Source organism: Pagrus pagrus (assembly GCF_965226575.1).
Source record: "Pagrus pagrus genome assembly, chromosome: 11".
In the NCBI taxonomy this organism is placed as follows: Eukaryota; Metazoa; Chordata; class Actinopteri; order Spariformes; family Sparidae; genus Pagrus; species Pagrus pagrus.
Window position 1 is genome coordinate 17,368,483 of NC_140195.1, and position 20,480 is coordinate 17,388,962.

General features: G+C 39.7%; 2 protein-coding genes across 4 annotated transcripts; one reads left to right on the forward strand and one right to left on the reverse strand.

Annotated features, from left to right (window-relative positions):
* Window positions 1-243: 243 nt before the first annotated feature.
* Window positions 244-6,322, reverse strand: troap (trophinin associated protein). Of its 2 annotated transcripts, none has more exons than XM_084367142.1 (14): window positions 6,132-6,322; window positions 5,613-5,699; window positions 5,126-5,363; window positions 4,512-5,031; window positions 3,179-3,297; window positions 2,946-2,997; window positions 2,438-2,583; window positions 2,274-2,328; window positions 2,099-2,178; window positions 1,917-2,003; window positions 1,666-1,767; window positions 1,253-1,565; window positions 943-1,145; window positions 244-827 (listed from the first exon to the last, which is right to left on the reverse strand). In XM_084367142.1, exons 2-14 carry the CDS (start codon window positions 5,672-5,674, stop codon window positions 753-755), a joined length of 2,052 nt encoding a protein of 683 aa, XP_084223268.1. In that variant the 5' UTR covers window positions 5,675-5,699; window positions 6,132-6,322; the 3' UTR covers window positions 244-752. The 2 variants fall into 2 exon arrangements, with proteins under 2 accessions (XP_084223268.1, XP_084223267.1); XM_084367141.1 differs by having other exon boundaries at window positions 2,099-2,181; window positions 6,132-6,321.
* A 741-nt stretch (window positions 6,323-7,063) lies between these two features.
* On the forward strand, window positions 7,064-18,213 carry LOC311265546 (differentially expressed in FDCP 6 homolog). 2 transcript variants are annotated; one of them, XM_084367313.1, is made up of 13 exons: window positions 7,064-7,157; window positions 7,861-8,183; window positions 9,899-10,039; window positions 10,116-10,301; window positions 11,293-11,520; window positions 11,607-11,753; window positions 14,264-14,326; window positions 14,452-14,560; window positions 14,644-14,942; window positions 15,043-15,209; window positions 15,695-15,893; window positions 16,466-16,556; window positions 17,408-18,213. In XM_084367313.1, exons 2-13 carry the CDS (start codon window positions 8,088-8,090, stop codon window positions 17,596-17,598), a joined length of 1,917 nt encoding a protein of 638 aa, XP_084223439.1. In that variant the 5' UTR covers window positions 7,064-7,157; window positions 7,861-8,087; the 3' UTR covers window positions 17,599-18,213. The 2 variants fall into 2 exon arrangements, with proteins under 2 accessions (XP_084223439.1, XP_084223440.1); XM_084367314.1 differs by lacking the exon at window positions 14,264-14,326 and having other exon boundaries at window positions 7,065-7,157.
* Window positions 18,214-20,480: the final 2,267 nt, after the last annotated feature.

Here is a 20,480-nt window from a genome sequence, read left to right on the forward strand (position 1 = left end):
TTTTTCTTTAATAAACTACTTAAACTATTACTTGAGTATCAGGATTGATGACAATTAATTTTATGTCAAGCACAAGCATGTGTGAAACAAAACACTGGATTCTCCATTACACAAACTGTCATTATCTCTACACCAACACTTGATTGGTGCTTCTCATTAAAAGTTAACATTATAGTATGTAAAAAATAATCCATGGCTTGCCCCTTTAACTAATTGCAAGTGCTGAAAGGAAAATCACACATGTCCAGACAGTAGCAAATAGAAATTTATTATAAACACTGTACATCAAGAAAATTAATCAAGAAGAGTCTGCTGTGTTAAAAATTGCAAATTCAATTCTCTGAGTATCCTAACATATACGTATACTACAGCTATAACACTGATCAAGTTCAGTCTTCACTGAAAAAAATATTTCTCCAACATTTATTTCTTGAGTCACATCATAAACATTGTTTCTAGTGGGCTTGCATCTACATTTATGGAAAATACAAAATCAGTGCCTGCAGTGTAAAAAGATATTTTACAGAAATTACCTTTTTTTTTTTTTTTAGAAAGCGTCTACTGAGAGCGATCGTAAACATTGACAACTGGGGTTGATAGGTTTCCAAAAAACAATACAACCAGGGTTTTATTTGGACTGGGGAGGCAACAACAGTGTTGGACCAACATTAGTTCCATTAAAAAAGTCTCAGTACACCAGAGTAAGCTTATCCACTCTGGTTATTCACAAATCAAATACTGTTTAGTGCAAGTCATCTCTCCTGCAGCGGAGAGCTCTGTGGAGAGGAGGGACCGGACGAGAGATCACAGACGATCGGAACAAATCTCTGGAAAACAAAAGGACAAAGATGTAAATAAGCTTGTGTATCTGTGGATATATACAGAGAATATGCATGTTTGTATGCATGTGTATTTTTTTTAAGTGCGCAGCTGTGTACTCACAGAGGACTCTTCAAAGTGCAGGATGGAGGCCAGGGGGTTTCCACAGCGGGGCCGAGGGGGGACAAACCCGGGGGCAGTCGGGGCAGACATGGAGGTGTAGGTGGCCACCTCCTCGTCCATACGCAGCTCCTCCAGAGGAGGAAGACGCTTACGCAGCATCGCTGTTGCAGAACTCAGAGCACCAGTTTTCGGAACAGAGAGGTCTGTAACGGGAAAAAGTCACACTTTAAAAAACATTTCAGCGTTCTTTCATCGTGTATGTGACGCCGTAAGACTAATTATCAGGGTGAGTGTGATGAGTCAGTGTTACCTCTGTGCAGACTCTGAACAGACGAGTGAGTGTTCCGACAGGTTGGTTCTGACACAGATGATGTCTCTTCATGTACTGGCAGCACCTTTCTCTGTTCTGATGAAACCAGGCCAGCCTGCTCATGATGGGGTGAGTTTTCCTGCTGCTCAAAACGTGGAGCTCTCAACAGCTTTTTGCCGGTTGAGAAAAAAATGACAGACTCTCTTTGCAGTGCCTGGATAAACGGATGTCCTCCCCCAATCCTCTGCTCCTCATCCTCGTCCTCGCTGCTGTTGGCTCCAGTCTCTATCTTTTCTTCACAGTGGGATTCAGTCTAGAGGAGTGAGGGAGTGGACACTTAGTTTACAATATATTCTAAATAAATAACATGATCTAAATTTAGTATGGATCTCTGTAAGGTTTGGACTTCTCACAGTTGTGACTGGGAGCTGCTCCGTTTGTGTCTCAGGATCTTTGTCTGTCACGTTTGTGCTCTGCTCGTCCTCTTGATCGTCAAATAACCTCTGGACAATCTCCTGCGAACAAACAAGAAAGTCAGATCAGTTGTGATACAGAGAATATGCAGATCACCACATATATCTCTGGTCTGTGACAGAAAACAAAAACAAATAAAAGCTACAGATTTGTGTAAAAGCTCTGCAGACGTGGGATTTCCTGCTCTCACCTCCTGGCGCGGCTGAAGGTTGGTCTTGCAGCTCTGCAGCCCGGGGGTGCCACCATACGGTGACTGTTGTGTCGACAGATGCCATTTCTGAAAACAGCAGCATCACAAGATAAGGGAGTGACTGTGAGCAACACTACACACCTAACTGACATAGTGCGAGTACACAACACACACATACTGACCATAGCAGACATGGGCTGATGCCTGGTGTTGCGGACTCTCTGTGGAGTCCATTTCTTCAGTGGACTCTCTTTGAGAGCTGCTGCTGTGAATAAAACAGTTGTGTCACATCTGGGTAAAAGGACAAAGATATAAAGATGCACATAAGATAACAAGTACATTAATTCTACATCTTACCTGCTGGTCCTCCGGTCGCCTCTGCACGACTCTTTCTAGCCGGCACTCTCTGAGCCTGAGAAAGAGGCAACACAAAAAACTTAACTGTTCAGGAGCAGTGTAATAAACTAAAAAGCAGGTAGCTTGAAGTAAAACAAGTTAAAACAAAAGTGATGTGTACATACTGTGTAGATTGAAGTGCCTCTGCCTGATGGACGGACTGACTTCAGGGGTGTGGCACCCACAGGCCCTACGACCTTCACTCCCTCGTTCTGCAGGATACTCTGCAGCGCAGTCGGGTCAGGAGAGAACTGCACCGACTTCACTGATCCTGTAAGACAGTACAAAGAGAGCAGATTTAACTGACATGCAAAGACCAATTCATTTACATTTGTAATCTAACATGAAGAAACTAATACAGAATACCGTGTAGTTTTACAAGTACTATAATTAGCTTCATTCTCTTCTACCACTAACCTATTCCTTTAATCAGAAATTGTGTAAGCAGCCTTACAAATTCATAACTGTACCAGAATGTCACTTCACAATTCGATAATTAAATAAGAAGACGAGGCATTTCTAATGTCACCCAGTCACTGTGATTGCATTTAACAACAACAACAACTTTGATATCTACTGTGATCACAGACTGTTTATTCAGGCACATGGTGTGTTTTCAAGTCTGGTGCTTACCTGCGGTCGGTCCAGCTTTTTGTCGACTCTTCATGACAGACACTCGCTGGGGCTGCAAACGGGTGAAAACAAACAGATGATTATTAAACATGTTCTTAAAATGGTTAAGTCTGTATTCAGACAAAAATAAATGCTCAAAACCAACACATCAAAAACAAACCATCAGTAAAAGTGTGGAGAACAAAAGACATTTTAAAGGAAGGCCGTAAACAACAATTATAAAACCAACTCACCAGATAGTTATAGGGTTTGGTCTGAGGACTTGCACATCCAAAACCTGAAGCACTTACTCCCTCATTCCGGAGGATACTGAGCAAAGCCGCGTGGTCAGCCTGGAAGTTGTCCCCTTTGTCTGAAACACATAAGAAACGCTGCTGACTGCTATTCACATGTAAAAATTAACTAAGTTAAAAAGAGCAGACAACCATGAAAAATCTATCTAGCTTTCTAATTAAAAATAAGCAGTTGTTCTACAGATGGTGTTAAGCAGCATTAAAATAGAAGAAACCAATCAACTAAACAAATAACAAAAACTATATTTAAAATTGTTGCTTTTGCCAAGTTATTAGGTGTACAGAGCTAAAACTAATGCAGTCAATATTCCTGGAGTAAATCCTACCTTTGTGAAGACTATAATGTTCAGTTTTTGTAGAAACTATTTGAGGAGCTGATTCACCTGTAAGATTGAAGTTTGTGGTGCTGCTGAACTGTACTGTGAATTACGAGAGGTGTTTTTACTCATTTATATAAACAGGGTGGAAAAAAATCGTCAGCAAAACACAATTAGAAAATGGCAAGGTCATTTGCATAGTTTTTTTCCATTATGTTTTTAGGTGAACCACTTTCAACACATTTTGATCGTGACTGAAATGAAGCACAATAGGGCAGCGGTTGAGGTTACGTGGCTGCTGTTTCATATTAAAGTTGTCTTTTTTGTCCAGGTCTTAAATGATTGGTTAACAGGTAGCATTTTCTTTAAGTTTTCTGTTATTATTATTTTTGTTATTATTCCCTTTAAACAATAATAACACCTCTTTATCTGTTATAGCTTCCTATCTTATATGTTTTTGTTGCATAAGATTTTTCCATGTATGGTGTTAACTTTACTTTTAATATTTATTTTTTGGCACACTGAGTTTACGCCTGTCGTATGAAATGTGCTGTGTAAATAAACGTATCCTGTTGCTTGTTGTTTTAAATGTTTTTTGGATGTTATTTGTTTATGTCTTTCCTGTATTTCTGACATCAGGGACCATGATGGAAACAAGTGTTCTCACTTTTACATGTTATCTCACTGTCTTCTTTATCTTTTAACAAAAAAATCAATCAATACAGCACCAGAAACTATATACTTCAAAATGATCATAAAGTAAAGTCAACAACTCTGAAATACAGTTTCAAAAACCACTGAACATCATAACCCTCATAAAGGTGGGATGTATCGCGTGGGCTGAGTGTAATACAAAAGTATCAACATACCTAGATGCAAATGCAAGACGCTAACATTTTCTTTAATACTTGGCACATCACAAATGTGATCTGCTCAAAAGCAAAGACTTCACTTACCAGTAGAGCTTTTGGAAACATTTCCCTGTGCAGGCTGCTGCCTGTTCTGGCTAGCATTGGATGTCGTGGTTGAATCTTTGAGACTGAGCAGCTTCATGTTATCTGCACAGGCCTCTGCATTAAAAGCAGCCGGTGCAGAAGTTGTAATGACGTTCTGATGCATAGTGTTATTAGAAATTGATGATAGAGGATGGGACAAAGTGGCTGAAGTCTTAAATGTGCTGGAAAGCCCAGACAGTCCTGACCGCTGGGGTGTATTTCCATTAGACTTCCCTGAACCTTTGGTTGGGTTCACATTGTCGTTTAGTGTAGCTGGATTTTTAGTAGGTTTTGTATTAATGTTTTGGGTTTTTAGATGAGCACCGCGTACACTGTTATTAGGTTGGACAGCGAGAGCGCCAGTCCTTGGTTGTGAAACAGTTAGGTGCTGCTGATTTTCTGTAGCCGTTCTTGAGCTCTTGGGCTGCGACAGGTTGAAAGGAATGGGCCTGGTGCATGGCTTTTTCTTCTTAGCTTTGCCCTGTAGGAAAATGATAAGCTATTAAGAACGGAAAAAATCATTTGATTAAATAAAAAAAACATCTATTTCTACAGGATGGAAAGGAAGCACTTACAGCCAGAGGTTTCTCCTCCCACCTACAGTGAGACTGGCTGAAGTTGGATGGGGTCTGAAGATGAAGGGACTTTGCGAGCACCGGAAGCCGACTTCCACCTGGTCGCACAGGTGCCTTCCTACCCACTTCTGAGTTTTCTGGATCCTTGTTCTCAGTATCTCGGTTGGAAAGATGCGGTGCAGACAGGAGTTTGGAGGGTTTTGGATGTGCTGGCATTCTGTTATTTTCATTCTTCAATCTGTGTGCAGAAAAAGATGATGCAAAACAATGAATGCAACTAGAGTTAAGCGTTGCTTGATTTTCATAGAAACATGTTTCTCAAATGCTAAATATTGTCTACACATGAGCAGTCAACAGGCACACGTTGTTATAATATCTGATCAAAGAATAAGTGGACAAGATTGTTACAGGACATGGAGAACAAGCTCCAGTACGCTAGTTTAGGAGAAACTTAATGAGGAAATGAGTACTTCATAAACTGGCTTACCGCCGAAAGTCACTGTGTATTTTGTTTTGACTTTGCTGACGAAGGACTGGAGAGGAGTCCATGATGATAGCAAGGTGTGAAGAACAACTGCAGGAGCAACAAAAGGGAAACAAATGAAATGTGAGCAACCAGCATTAAATACTAATGGCTAATAGCAAAACTGTTTGTAAGAGAGACAAACACAAACTACACACACACACAGAAACAAAAACATCAGACTTCAATTCTTTCCAAAAGCTTTAACAATTCAATCCAAAGTTAACAAAAATAGGAAGCAACAACAAGCAAGTCAAGACGGGATGAGCTTCATGCAGCCACAATGAATGATATTAAAAATAAACTTAGCAACTCTAACACATAGCTTTACTTGATAGTAATTAAGCCTGCGCAAAGTACAAATCAATGTGACGACGAGCCAACATTTAAAAAGAGAAGTAGCAGAAGGCTAAGTGTCAAGTCTTTTCTTGTTAGCACATGCTAGACACGCACATAAAGCCGTTTATTACATACGTTACATACTTTCAAGATAGAAAAAGGCGTCTGTTATTTCCTTCTGTGCGTCCAAGTAAGTGTTTCCGTAACAATTAACTCCAAATATTTTGGTTTTCCAGGCGTTTTGTGCGGATTTAAAGATCCTTGTTTCTGTCCTTTCACACCGCAGTGGGCTGTAAACTTCCTGGACTCGCAGCAGTTTGTAAAAAGCGCGCATCGCCATTGGTCGCAATAGGAAGCCGTGCGAACCAATGACTGCACGTATTTCGCTCATGACAAAACCGTCGACCAATGAAAAACGGATTTTCATAAACAGCTCCATGACAACGACGCGAAAGTTGTTTAACCACGTGATTGGTTTTTGCCGCGGCCTCTTCCCATCTGCAAGTAGAAGAGAGTAGAAAATAATCTTATAATAGGAAAGGATGATTTAGCTTACCAAAATATAAAAGCAAGAGCAAAACAAGTAACATATACAACTAAGTTTAAGCTACAATACATTAGTGGAAAAAATACCAATAAAATACTTGATAAAAACAGTCTCCAGTCTTTCAGTAGAGTCTGTTTTGTTTGGATGTGTTATGCTTTATTTTGTTTTTTTATTTAAATAAAAAGCTGATTGATTATCGTTATAAATAATAAGTAAATAATACAATAATACAAATCTCAGGAGATACATTATGACTGTTTTTGGCAAGTGCTGTAATCACACACTAAAAAGTCATTTAATCCCTTATCTCATTGTATTTTTTTTTTAATGGTTCAGTCATGACGACAAACAATAACCAGTATGCATAGATCTTTTTTATTTTATTTTAATGACTTTCTCATAAGTATACAGTAAATACTAAGTTAAAGGGCCTCTAGAGGGCGATGTTTGCAATGGCACCGTCTGGGCTAACAAAAGTAGCCCAATATTCAGATTCAAAAGCCATTTAATTAAGTAATGTTACCCCTCCCTTATGTTAATTACTAGATTTTTATAGCTCTGGATAAAATGGAGATGTGGCGGCTGATTCAGACGTCTGGAACCAGGCTAACGCAGGCTAGCAGGTAGGCTTGCAGTTTGTTTATTTATATAACATAAATACTTACTTACTGTCAGGCCTAAATTAAGTTATTAATTATTGGTTGGTAGCTATTAAGTTATATGAGCAGTACACAAACCCGCAAAATAAAGCTAACATCAAATTAACTCATTTCAAATTAGCAGTTAGCTAAAAAACCGTTATTGATAATCAGAATAGGTTTGGGTTTGTTTTAGATATTATATTTAGATATTTAGACTTATATTTAAGAGTGCCCACCTGTCTAAGCTCTGTTAAAATCCATGGTTTCCTAGAAAAACCCTTTTTTCACATTCATATTTCTGGTAACTTACGTGTCATTTCTATACTATTACCAGTCCTTGAAGGCAGCACTCCTGGAAATTACGTTTACTCTAGTATTTGAATACAATTTGTACTTAACTTGAGTACTAACATGTTATGCAATCTATATAATTATAACTAACTACTTTAGTTACGCGTTACTTGTGCTAGTTACACCTTTATGCATCAGTAATGACAATTTAATGTAATAATACAACATAATCTGATAACATGAACCTATAATCATAATATAACAGTTTTAAGGGGATATTCTCAGTACTAAATAAAACAACATTTGTTTTTTGTTTTTTACTTGTAATGGATTGTTTGTATGTTGTGGTAGTCATACTTTAAAGGATCTGAATACTCTTCTTTCTCCACTGTAGGCAGGATCAGATCATTCACTGTAGTAAACAATCAGACCCTCCCTCTCCGTCAGTGACTGTGGACGACCTGCAGGTGTCGCTGTCAGCAGCCTGGTAAAGCCCAATGCCTCAGTGACAGCAGCAACACAACGTGGGTGTCAGTTTGTCACCCAAGGGCCCTGTGTCAACAGCAGAGGGAAGAAGAAGAGACGTAGAGGAGGAAATCAGAAAGTAACGCGGCTGTAGACATGGACCTGCGGTCTGAGCTGCTCAAATCCATCTGGTATGGTTTCACAGCCCTGGATCTGGAGAGGAGCGGTAAGGTGTCTAAGTCTCAGCTCAAGGTGAGTGGACTACCTGGACTTTAAGGGACTTTGGGGGTTTTTTTTCGTCTGAAAACTCACTCACTCTGTTGCCTCATTTCCTATGTCAAATCATATTTCATCACGTGGGCCTGCTCTGGGGATGATGAGGTGAAAATATTTGAAGTGCTCAGCAAGTTGAATGTCAGAACTGAATTTATTATTTGGACTTGTTGTTATAAGTTATAATGTTATAGTTGGTTCTGTGCTTCAGGAAATACGGGTGTATGCCCTCTGATATTATCATCATCAATATTTCCTGTGTGAAACTCAGCTTTTAAACCACACACCGTCCCAACAAGGAACAAATTTGTTCCTTATATTTCGAGTAAAATGCTTTCACTGCTGAAAGAGGGCACAATATGCACCTCTGTTTGACAAGAGGAGGAGAGTAACAGTTTGCTCTCAGTCTGTATATGAATGGGAGCCCTCATCTCCAAGCTGTGCTTGCACTGGGCCTTCGTGTACCAGCTTGTAGTGCAAAGGCTCCTCTGGCACTGGACCTGACCCGAGAACAGCCTGTTGAATAGAGTATCTTCACACCATGAGCCTATGTATGTAAAAAGAACATTGTTACAGTCAGAGCGAGGGCAAACTGGAAACATGTTGGTGATTGTTGTCTCTTGCCACAAGGCTTCAATGGAGCCACTGTATTTTTGTTGATCTCATCGTTATGTCACTTGGTCTTGGTGTGGACTCCATTTCCAGCCACCTCCACGTTCCTGCGATGTGCTGCCTGCCGCTCCTGGCTCACAGTGGGTCAGCCTCATGACTAGGCTTATCCCCCTCATGCATGCAGCAGGCTGTGTACACGCACCATGTTCTTTAGACGCACTAAGAAGCAAGCAAGCAGTTTGTGTGCCGTGGCCTCACAAATGACAGATGTTGTAGTGCGCTAGAGCTTTGAGACAGGATGTGGTTATGGCTCAACACGCCAAGACACTGGTTGTCTGATTAAATGCATCAGATATGTCAAGATGTTGCACACTTTCAGTTGAAGAAACTTATAGAAGTAGAGGGCTTTTTTTATAGAGTAAAACCCTCTTCGACACAGCAGTAGTAATACTGGTAGTATAGTAATATTAATATTAATAGTAGTACACTGATTACATGTAGTAGTTTGTGTTATTTATAGCTTATAATGTAATCTTTTTGTAGCAGGTCTTCTTTCCATCTTTTATTGTTTCTTCTCTTTATTTGATCACTTTTTATCTACTTTATTTAACTTTTTTTTTTCACCTTTCAATTTTGATTTCTATTTTTCATTGCTTTGATTCTCTGTGTAGCTTACTGTTCATCTCTACGCTTTCTTTTAGCTTTTGTAGTTTGACCTGTAAAGCACTTTGAGTTGCCATGCAATATTTCCTGCTTTCCTGCTGACTTCAGCCACCCCATTTTTTAAAAATATTTTTGCACACTTCTGTATGAGCAAACAAAATTATTTTTAGGATAGCATGATGTATAAGAATTCAGAATTTCTGTTCCCAAAAGTTCTGTTTCAAAATGAGCAAATTTCTGAATCTGCTGGCCTGTATTTTCTGAGGAAAACGTGACACAAAGACTTGTCCCAGCAGTCAAACTCAACTGTCCACAAGATACACAGTGTGTAATTTAGTTTTGGCAGTAATGTGACATCCACGTCCATTCTGTTGTCCTTTTTTAAATGTATTTCTGTCCTGTTCATTGGGATTTTTCAGGTGCTGTCTCACAACCTGTGTACAGTCTTGTCTATCCCACACGACCCTGTTGCTTTGGAGGAGCACTTCAGGGATGATGATGATGGTCCAGTTTCCAGTCAGGGTTACATGCCTTATCTCAACAAATACATCCTGGATAAGGTGATAAAATCACAACTGTATACTCTTTTTGTAATTCTTTCATGGATGCTTCAATCTCTGCCTGATGTTGTTGCAGGTTATTGACGGCTCTTTTATTAAGGAAAACGTAGACGAGCTCTGTTGGACTCTTACGGCAAAGAAAAACTACCGCACAGACAAAACCAGCAGCACTGTTCTGCCAGAGAAGGATGCTTTTCGACTTTGGTGCCTTTTTAATTTTCTCTCTGAAGACAAGTACCCTTTGGTTATGGTCCCTGACGAGGTAGGTAGAATATATTTAAATTTCTATTACAAAACAGACACTTTATATCTTTATATGCAACTTAAATATATTGTATTTCTTCAGTCAAAACATGATTGGACTGAAAAATTGAAAATTTTCTATTCTAAGACTGAGAAAACAAATCTCATCTTGCTCATCTTGAAGTCATTGTTGATCGTGGCTGTGTGTGATGATAGTGACACTTGTTTCTAAATTTAGCAGCATTGGCATTTCAAGTTATTGTGCTCTGTTGTTAGGTAAAGTTCTAAGGCTGTAGTCAGTAATCTGTGACCAAAAAAAAAATGGTGTTGGATCCTCGACAACCACTAAACACACCCTTGCTGAAACCTTGTTTCTTGCCATCATGGAACACGCTGCTCTTTTCATGCAGCAGTGTGGGCTTGTTTCTCACTTGCAAACTCTCGTTTTGGTTTCCTGTCGTGTGTTTTTCAAAGCTGCTGCCAAGAGAGAGACCTACATTTCAAGGGCAGAGTAGTTTTTGTCGTGCTGAGTTTGAGAAAACATTATTCAGTTTCATTTTGGTACATTCTTCACACACCAACCATTGGACAAAGAAATCTGTGGCGTTATGTGTACTACAGTAGTCAAAACAGTTTTCATATGTACCTTTAATTAAGAATCAACATAAATGAAAGTCTTGAGAGGGGCAGTGTCATAGGATTTGAGCTTTACTGTGGTGCTTTATGTTAAAAATTGGAAACTACAAAATAATGTCAGACTGCTCTGCTTGATAACAATTTATTGTGAATAGGCCCCCAACTTTAGGGAGGTAAAAAACAACCTTAAATCACTTAAATAAAACAAAAATTTAACCAAAAGGTACTTGATACTACTATAAAAGCAATAAATGCCTTAGTTAGTCAGACGCTTAGTTACTTCCTCCCTTGAGTACAATGCAGGAAAGACAGATAATTCAAATGAATCATGTTATTTCTCACTCTCAAGACCTTTGGTTTCTTTTCCTCTCCAGGTGGAGTACCTCCTCAAGAAGGTCTGCATGGCTATGAGTATTGAGTTCAACTGTGTTGAATTGGAGGACTTCTTTTCCCAAGACTCAGTGCAGCAGAGCGGCATTACTGTTTGGGTTTTTCTGGAGATGATGAATTCGGGAAAGATAACCAGAGGAATTGATAAGAGCATAATCAGCATGGCTATAGAGGAAGTTTACAGGGAGATCGTTGGTGATGTCCTCAAAGAGGTAAGAGACTCATTCGTCAGCAGAAGTCTATGTTTTGGATGATGCATTGCTCTGTATTGTGTCAATGAGTATGTGTGTTTGTGCAGGGTTATCTGTGGAAGAAAGGCCAGCTGAGGAGGAACTGGAAGGAACGCTGGTTCACCTTAAGGCCCAGCAACTTGTCCTACTACACCGGGGAGGACCGCAAGGATTGCCAGGGCAACATAGTCCTGGATGGGAACTGCTGTGTGGAGGTAAGCAGCTGAAGAATACTTACTGCTCATTTGCTTTCTTAAATTTGAGTCAATATATGATTCTTAAAGCCAGAGGTTCACAATCTGGGGGTGGGGACTCTCCCAAGGTGTTGCAAGATGATGCTAAAAGGATCACACATTGGTTCACAGATGTTTGTTTGTCATGACTTCCCTCCATCTTTAGTTTTTCTTGTGAATTACTGGAAACCATTACCTCTTCGGGACTCCAAGAAAATAATTCACGTACTACCCTTGAGACAAAAAGTTTAGTTTTAGTTGAATTGCTCAGACATGTGCAACCAGTTACTCGGAATCGCTAGGGACTGTGCAGAAATTGTTGTGGTGAGGAGGAATGCAGAAAATGATGTTTAACTTCTTTTTTAAAAAGACTGGCCCTCCATGTGCTATGACAATTTCCTGTGGACCCTTTTCTTGACTAAGATCTGAACACTAGAAAAAAATCAACACTATTGAATTACAATTTACAATTTTGAAGTACAATTTTGGCATTCTTAACTAAAAGTGCACATATAATTTATGTTGACGTACTCTAATTTTCCTTTAAAACCTTTAAATAATACTTCACCGATTTAGCATTGCACTCTGATTACATTGTCAGACTCACAGAGGATCAAAATAAATGCAGCACAACCAGAGATATCGTCTTTTTATTTCATGTATTTAGGCCTGGGTAATTTAACGGTATTATACCGTTATTGTGAGACGACTGTATATCATCTTAGATTTTGGATAGCATTAAATCCTGGTTTTTAAGGCTGCATTACAGTAAAGTGATGTAATTTTCTGAACTTACCAGAATAGTCTTTACCCACTTAGTCATTATATCCACATTACTGATGATTATTTATCAAAAATCTGGTCAGTAATATTGTGAAATTTGATTTTGTTGCCCAGATCTACCATTTGTTAAATGCTTGTGAGGTAATATTGAAATATATATCATATAATATCATACTGGGATATTAATTTAAGGCCATATTGCCCAGCCCTACAAGTATTCCTCTTTTATTTAATTATCTGGTGTGTGTTATGCTAGTAGCGGCTACTGTAGCTTCAGGCCTCTGTCAAATATGAGGAGCGGGCTACAGAGGTCTGGTGAACTGGTCCATGGCCCCAAACATTAAGATTTTCAAAGTTGCTCCCTATGGATAAACAAAAGGCTTTTACAACTTATTGCAGTAGTACTCCTCAAGAGCTGTACGTGTAAGAGTTCCACTTTAACGTGTTAATGGAATAATGTAGAATTATGGAAAACATTTAATGAACGAAACACCATCTTGTGATGGGCTCACACCAGCCGCGACCACCAACAACATGATGACATTTTGACCCACGACAGAAGTCATCACAGTGGTCAACACTACATTATTACATAAGTACTCAGTACTCATGTATCGGACCACACCCAGGTTTTAACTTCGTTTTGATGTCGACTACACTTCTGTAAAGTTTGGTGAGCACATCTTATACCGCTTTTCCACCAAAACTAGGGGGTCCACACAGGTTCTATAAATGTGGGTCAACCCGGCTAAAAAGCGCCTATTGACTCGGTTGTGACTCTACTGTGGTGATAAAATCTGTCGACTGGCAGACAGGCAGGCTGGCAGACAGGCAGGCTGGCAGACAGACAGGCAGACAGACAGACAGGCAACTGGCAAAATGCCACTTCTGTGTTTCCAAAACCACATTTTGCCATGATGACACAGACTCACAAAGTGTAAAACATTAAAAGCCGATGCTGTTGCAGCCGGTAATGATGTGTCCTGTTTCTGAATATTCCAGCAATGCTTTATTTTTGACTCAAAAGCGTTCACCATCACTTTACATTACACATTTACATGTTTTCACACATCTTTACTTCACTGTTCAGCTTCCTTTTAAGATGCAGATCAAAGTGAAGGTGGGAGCTGCTCTAGAATAGTGACAAATGACGTGGCACTAATCGCTAAAGACCCTCCCCCTCTCTTCTAAAGAATTTAGACTACCCTCCCTTTAGCAAAGGGAAAAATACATAACCCTCCCCCCTTTTCAGAACCTCCCCACCCCCAAAAACTTCCAAACAGTCCCCCAGTAGACAGAGTAGTATATTTAGGCATCATAATCTGCAAAGGTTGGTAATGATCAAGTTTAATAAAAGCACAACAGTTGGATACTGAATGTTGCCTTGTTTCACAATCAGATTTCAGATTTCCTCACAGAAGTGAATTGAATCTATAATTAGTCTGCCAGCCTCACTCTCATGCATGAATATGGATCATTCATTCTGAGTATGAAGCCGCCAGCAGTAGAGCTGGAGTCAAGTGGTTGTTACCCTGCCTGTCTTTTGCTGGCTGTTGACATGAACACCGAGTCAATTATTAGCCCATCAATGCCATACAAGTATGACAAACAAAAATCTGGTCAAGTTCTGTTATTTTTTCAGCGAGAGCACTACACACTACACCATGTGTTAAAACAAGCAATCATTCTAAAATCATGCTTTATTATAGGAAGTAGACGATGATCAAATATTGTTTGGTCGTTCAAAATGGATCAAAAACGTCCTTTTCCCAGTGAGTTCAACATCTTTTTTTCTAACATTTAAGACATGGTCACAACACATGTAAAAAAGAGAACAAAAACAATGCATGATGAGGAGACATTTATTGATAAAATAAATATTTCACTCGTTGAACAGGTGCTGCCAGACCGGGATGGGAAGAGGTGCATGTTTTGTTTGAAAACCCTCTCCAAGACTTATGAGATGAGTGCCTCAGACACCAAACAGAGACAGGAGTGGACTACAGGTCAGAGGAGACTCACATTCACCGATATTGATCACTGATAAGTCAAAGATCCTCATATCAAGTAAATACCATCTTCTTCACAGCGATTCAAACAGCCATCAGGCTGCACGTGGAGGGGAAAAACTCCCTCCACAAAGATCTGAAGCTGAAGCGACGTGAGCAGCGAGAGCAGCGGGAGAAGAGACAGCAGGCAAAGGAGGAGGAGCTGCAGAGGCTGCGGGCCCTGCAGGAGGAACGGGAACGTAAGCTGGCGGAGCTGGAGCTCCTAAAGGAGGCGCAAAAGCAGGCTCAGGCCCTCCTGGAGCAGGACGAGCAGAGGAGGCGCCAGCAGCATGAACAGCTCCAGCGGGCCCTGGAAGTCCAGCTGCGAGAGGCTGAGGAGGTGAGTGTGGAAGCAAAGAAGAAGAGGAAATAAAGAGTTTGAATTCAGAAACAGAAAGATACGAGTGATCATTCCTTTGCTTCTTCTTGTGCATCTCAAGGCTCGGGTCAGTATGCAGGCTGAGATGGCTCTGAAAGAGGAGGAAGCAGAGAAGCAGAGGAAGAGGATCCAGGAGCTGGAGGAGATGCAGAAGCGCTTGGAGGAGGCGCTGCAGCAGGAGATCAAGGCCAGGCTGGATGAGGAGGCCTTCCGCTTAGCTCAAGCAGGGTAAAGCGTTTCACGTTTCCTCCCATCTTCACTTACAGACTTATATAGACTTTCACAGGACAATAAGAAGTCATTTGTTTGGGTTAAGAGGCTGCAAACATTCATCTGTGCTGTAGGTTGGGAGGTGCTTTTGTGTGCAGACAGCAGATATTCAGCTCAGCTGTTGAAAGGAGTTCATGTTGCGTTATGTTCCTGAGGAAGTTGAGCTGCCGACAGAGGAAGTTGTTAAATGCTACCATCACTCAGCTCTATTGTGTCGCTGTTTCTGTGCTCTCTAAATCTTTACAAGTAAAAACATGTCTGATAAATGATCACATAAATCTGCAAACAGCTTCAGCTCCAGGCATCGTGCATCTCTGCTCACTGTAATGTTTGAAACATTATGTTAAAACATCAGATCCTCTTCAACAGCGAAGAGTCGATCACGTTTCTTTTGTTTTTTTGTTTAGAAAATGTAATTTTTTTGTGCTCTCTGTTGTGTCCAGGTTACTGGCTGAAGAGGAGGAGAAAATGAAGGCCCTGATGTCCCTGCAGGAGGAACAGGAGGAGTACATCTTGAAGACTCAGAGGGAGAAGCAGGAGCTGAAACAGGAAATGGAGGCCAAGTCCCGGTCCCTGGACGAGGCGCAGAGGCAGCTAGAGGAGGTCCGCGCCAACCGGCATCGGGTTGACCAGGATGTAGTGGTAAGAACCAAAAAATTAAAACCTCAAGAAACTGAATTTTACCAAGTCTAAGTTATCTGAAATGTTGCTTACTGGGGATCTAGTGTGATACATGAAACATTGAGCCAAAAGCATCATCTGCTGATTTAACTTAAATTTTATTTTGAACATCTGTTAAGTTGAATTCAAAGTCCATACTACTGTAACGAGGGTTAATTAATTTTGTTTAGTCAAATTGAAAGAAGATTTAATATCAGACAGCAGACAGCTGTTTTGGTCTGTCCTTCAAAACAGTTCAATGATTTCAAAGTCCAACGAGGAGTTTCAGACAACAGACTGAAAACTTTGGAAAACTTTATGTGATTAATTTTGATACTGTGATGATGGTATTACAAGTAAGTGGGAGGTTGATCTACTTTACTAATCTGGCTTTAAGAGAGCCAGTACTGTCTACACCCCTGTACGTGTCAGAAGGTTTCTCTTTGTACTTTGATGTGAAAAGATTCTTATTACTCATATTTATTATCTGGAGTTGGTGGTAATGCCTACAGTAGTTGCATGTGTTTTAATGAGTCGCTCTTTTTCTCCGACAGGCTGCCCAGAGGAAGCTTCGCCAGGCGAGCACCAACGTCAAACACTGGAACGTCCAGATGAACAGACTGATGCGACCAATCGGACCAGGCGGTACGTGTCCCATCTTCAAGACGAGACGCTGCGTTATGTGACCCGACAAATGTGAAGCATTTAAAGTGCTTTGTTTTGGACATGTCACAACAGGCAAAAGCACAGGTGTTAATAATAATATGAACGATGGCTGGACTCCATTAAGCTGCTTTAGTTTCATCGTAACACCTCTGCTTTTCCTACTATTGCTGCACATTTGACTGAATGTACAAATAATCAGCTCAAGCAAATTACTGTATGTGTCCATCCACTACTGCAAAAATTACAATGCTAAATCAAAAAAAGTTGGGACACTGTGTTCAGCAGAAATAAAAACAGACTGTAATCATTAGCAAATCGTTTTAGACCTATATTCAGTTCAAAGACAAAATGTTATTGTTATTACATTATGTTTAAACTGATAAACGTTACATTTGATAAACGTTTCTTGGAAACAGCATTGCCGAGGAAGAATGCACAACAAGTTGATGTAATATGAAAAACCCCCCTTCAGACCTCAAATGGCAGAAAACAATGTGGAAAATTCAACATTCAGAGCGTACAGCCGGCTAACAAATGCCGCTGCTGTGGTTGGGGATGATATTTAATGTAGATTCAAGCAAAGATTACAGTGGCACCATTTTCTTTGAAGAGAGAGATTGTTTGTCAGTACATAGGTGACGATTGTATTTCACACGCTGTTCTGTAAATACATACTTCCTGAAATTTGATTATTGTATCTCTCACCAGTGAATTCCTTCTCTATTTCTGCATCTTCATCAGCCTCTGTGTTACAGACGTAAATCTGAATGAACTCGCCTGCTGTAAGCACTCACTTCTGTCTGTTTTTGTGTTTGTGCTGTCCTTTTCAGAGAAGAGACCGTCGTTAGGAAGCTCCTTCTCAAGCTTCCAGGTGCCGACACAGAGAGATCCGGGGCTGCGTCTCAGAAGGAGATCAGGATCAGAGGATCGGGATGAGGAGAGCAAAGAAAATGTTGACAACCGAGCTTCGTGTGAGAAACGCCACTCCCACGCCTCTAATGGAGACATGGACATCCCCTAAAATCGTGAATCAGAAAGGCTGCATGGATCGCTTCAGGTCGCTCTGTGAGGTGTCTTGACAGGGCAAGAGTTGACTGTCTAATGTGTGAACATTAAGACAAAAGTGGAACATCTGCACTTAAAACTGAATTTACCATACTAGCATTTCTATTAAATGTAGAATTAACTGACCTCATTTCACAGACGGCAGCAGTTTAAAACATTTTAATGAGAAGCTGAATTCGCTGCTCGACTAATGCTTTGACTGCAACCTGTGTGAGGCCTGCTCTGGACATAAACGATACCTCAGTGCCAAGAAAATGAGCTGTAAGCAAGAAAGTGCAAAGGAAGTTGCGATGTTTAAAGGCTTTTTCTAAGATACAATACAAGGAAGCTCATTTGTTCAGCTCTGTAATATATACACCTAACCATGTTTCATTTTTACATATGTATTTTTGGGGGGTGGAGGACGGCTTGTCTTTTTGATGTAAAAAAGTTCAGTATTAGTTTACCGCAGTTTCAGTGTAAGAGTATCACTCTTCCTAAACAGGAAAGAGAGAGAGAGCGTTTAACTTCCTGTTTCTACTGCCAGTTAACATAATTGTAAATAAAAGAGTGAATTGATGCCGTAACCTGATTACTGCCTCTTACTGTCTTTACTGTGTTAAACTTTGTGCAGAATGCAATTCAAAGAAATTGTAATTAATACTTTACATAGTGAATAGCTGAAAGAAATAATTACATTAATAAAACATTTTTATGAAAAAGACCACACAGTGGAACAAGCTGAATGTGCAAACTTGCACGTCTGCTTCAGTTTGAATCTGAGTCTACGTCATCTGTTCAGGGATGTGTCACCAGACATTATGACTAATTTAAAGGCTCTTACGCATGAAACCCTCATCACACATGACAAACAGCACAAGCTTCATGTCAGCTAGATGGATTTTTACAATCCAGAACTGGTTTTAAAATGTTAGTTTCGTCTATTTTTCATTCTGCTTTACCACAATTTATAATGCACTCATCTCACAAACGCTGTACAAAATGTACAGTACAGTTTATTATGAATCAACATTAAATTATTAAAAACATTAAAAACATTTCATATTTTGTTTCTTTTTTAAGATGAGATGCAGTAACAGAATAACAAAGCCACAACAGATTGCGCAGCCTTAAATTGACTGATAATTGCACATAGCAGATGGCTGTAAAATAAAAAGTAAAAGTAAAACAACAATAATCAGTTTTTGACTGTACTGTTTCATAAGTTTTAAAAAATAATAATTTAAATCTATAAACCATGGCCGGATTAACCTGCTAGTGGGCGGAGGGCAAAAATTAGCTGCTTGGGTCCCCATCCCATCTTTTTTTTTTTTAATACTCTCTTTTTTGTGACCTTATACATAGGACAGATGAAGACACAGGTGGATTGAAGTCTGAGCCACTGCAGCAAAGACACAGCCTCTATACACAGGGCACACGATCTACCAACTGAGCTACTGAGGCACCCCTGCATAGTGTTTTTATTCTGGGATATCACATGGTCTCAGGATTGTTGTTAATTTCATAAATCAATTCAGGAATATGCAACATGAAATAAAAACAATCAGAAAATAGATTTTGGCACAGAGTTCCTCTTCAATACAAGGTCTACAGATCAGGTTTGTTTGTTGTCCTGTTGGACCTTTTTTTTTTTTTTTTTTTTTTTTACCGTTTGTTATTGTTGTTACATAAGGGCAATTGGGTACATCCCTGCACATCTAAAGAAACTGAGAAACTGAACAAAATACATTTTAGGAAAGAGAAAAAAAGAACGGAACAAATACTGACAGACCAAACTGAAAATCATGAAGTTCATTAAAAGGCATAGACTAGATTACAACTCATATCCAATGACATAGATCTGTAAATAAGTGTACACATAAATACATATATCCATATCCACACAAATATGTGTACACTCACTGCATGTACTCACAAATACAAATACAGGCACATATCGACCTGTACCTTGTACATATAGATATATGTGTACTCCCACACACTGCAATATTTGGGTTTGTGCAGACAAGAAGAAAAAAACAGATTATTATGTTATGATTATGATGTTTACATTTCTTTTTTTGACCTTCTTGACCTCTTCACGGTGACTCAAAGTGAGCCATCCATGTTCAAAAATAAAACTCTGTTCCTTGTTCGTATAAACATCCTTTTCGAGAGCCTGTCGATGCTTAGATCCTGTTGGACCTATTTTTAGAGACTCAGAAAGTACTTTGGATGGCATGATAAGTAATGAAAGTGATGTCTAAGGCACCAAAAGTGTAATAGTGTTCCTTTCATGCCCTTATTGTGTCCACTGATGCTTTTATGACGAATTAATAATCATCAAATGCCAAGCAAAGTTACAATTAAACTTAAAATTATGCTGCATGGTGAACCAGAGGCTTTTGAATACTTGTAGCCCTGGGGTGGTCTCTTGCTTTTCCTGGTTGGAAATCAAGTCATGAGAAATTTGACCACAGAAATCATTAGAGTAATAAAAAATTACTTCTCCTTCATGTTTTGAGAATCATGCAATCCAACTCTTTGCAGTTAAAGGGCGACTCCACCAATTTTACACATTGAAGTGTGTTTACAGGTCTTGGAGAGGAGTGCAGTCCGACTGCATGTTTTTAAAAAAAATTGTAGTATAAAGCTTTCTGTTGCTCCAGAGGAAGCTGCATGTCATCTAATTAATTGCCTCCAGTGATGTCACTCAGTGGCTAAGTGGCATTTTGGGTAATGTAGGCACCAGTCTTGAAAACATTGTACCAGTTAAGCATTGCACTCCTACACGGTGTTGGAACAGAGACAGACAACTTAAGGTATTTTGAATAGAAAAGTCTGTAACGCCAGAGATGG

Coding starts and splice junctions, on each gene's coding strand:
- troap (XM_084367141.1), bottom strand. CDS start 5,674: ATGGACTCCTCTCCAGTCCTTCGTCAGCAAAGTCAAAACAAAATACAC. Junction 2,584..2,945: donor AAAAGCTGGACCGACCGCAG/GTAAGCACCAGA, acceptor ACTGTCTTACAG/GATCAGTGAAGTCGGTGCAG. Junction 828..942: donor TGCACTTTGAAGAGTCCTCT/GTGAGTACACAG, acceptor TTTGTTTTCCAG/AGATTTGTTCCGATCGTCTG.
- LOC311265546 (XM_084367313.1), top strand. CDS start 8,088: ATGGACCTGCGGTCTGAGCTGCTCAAATCCATCTGGTATGGTTTCACA. Junction 11,754..14,263: donor ATGGGAACTGCTGTGTGGAG/GTAAGCAGCTGA, acceptor GCTTTATTATAG/GAAGTAGACGATGATCAAAT. Junction 14,943..15,042: donor AGCTGCGAGAGGCTGAGGAG/GTGAGTGTGGAA, acceptor GTGCATCTCAAG/GCTCGGGTCAGTATGCAGGC.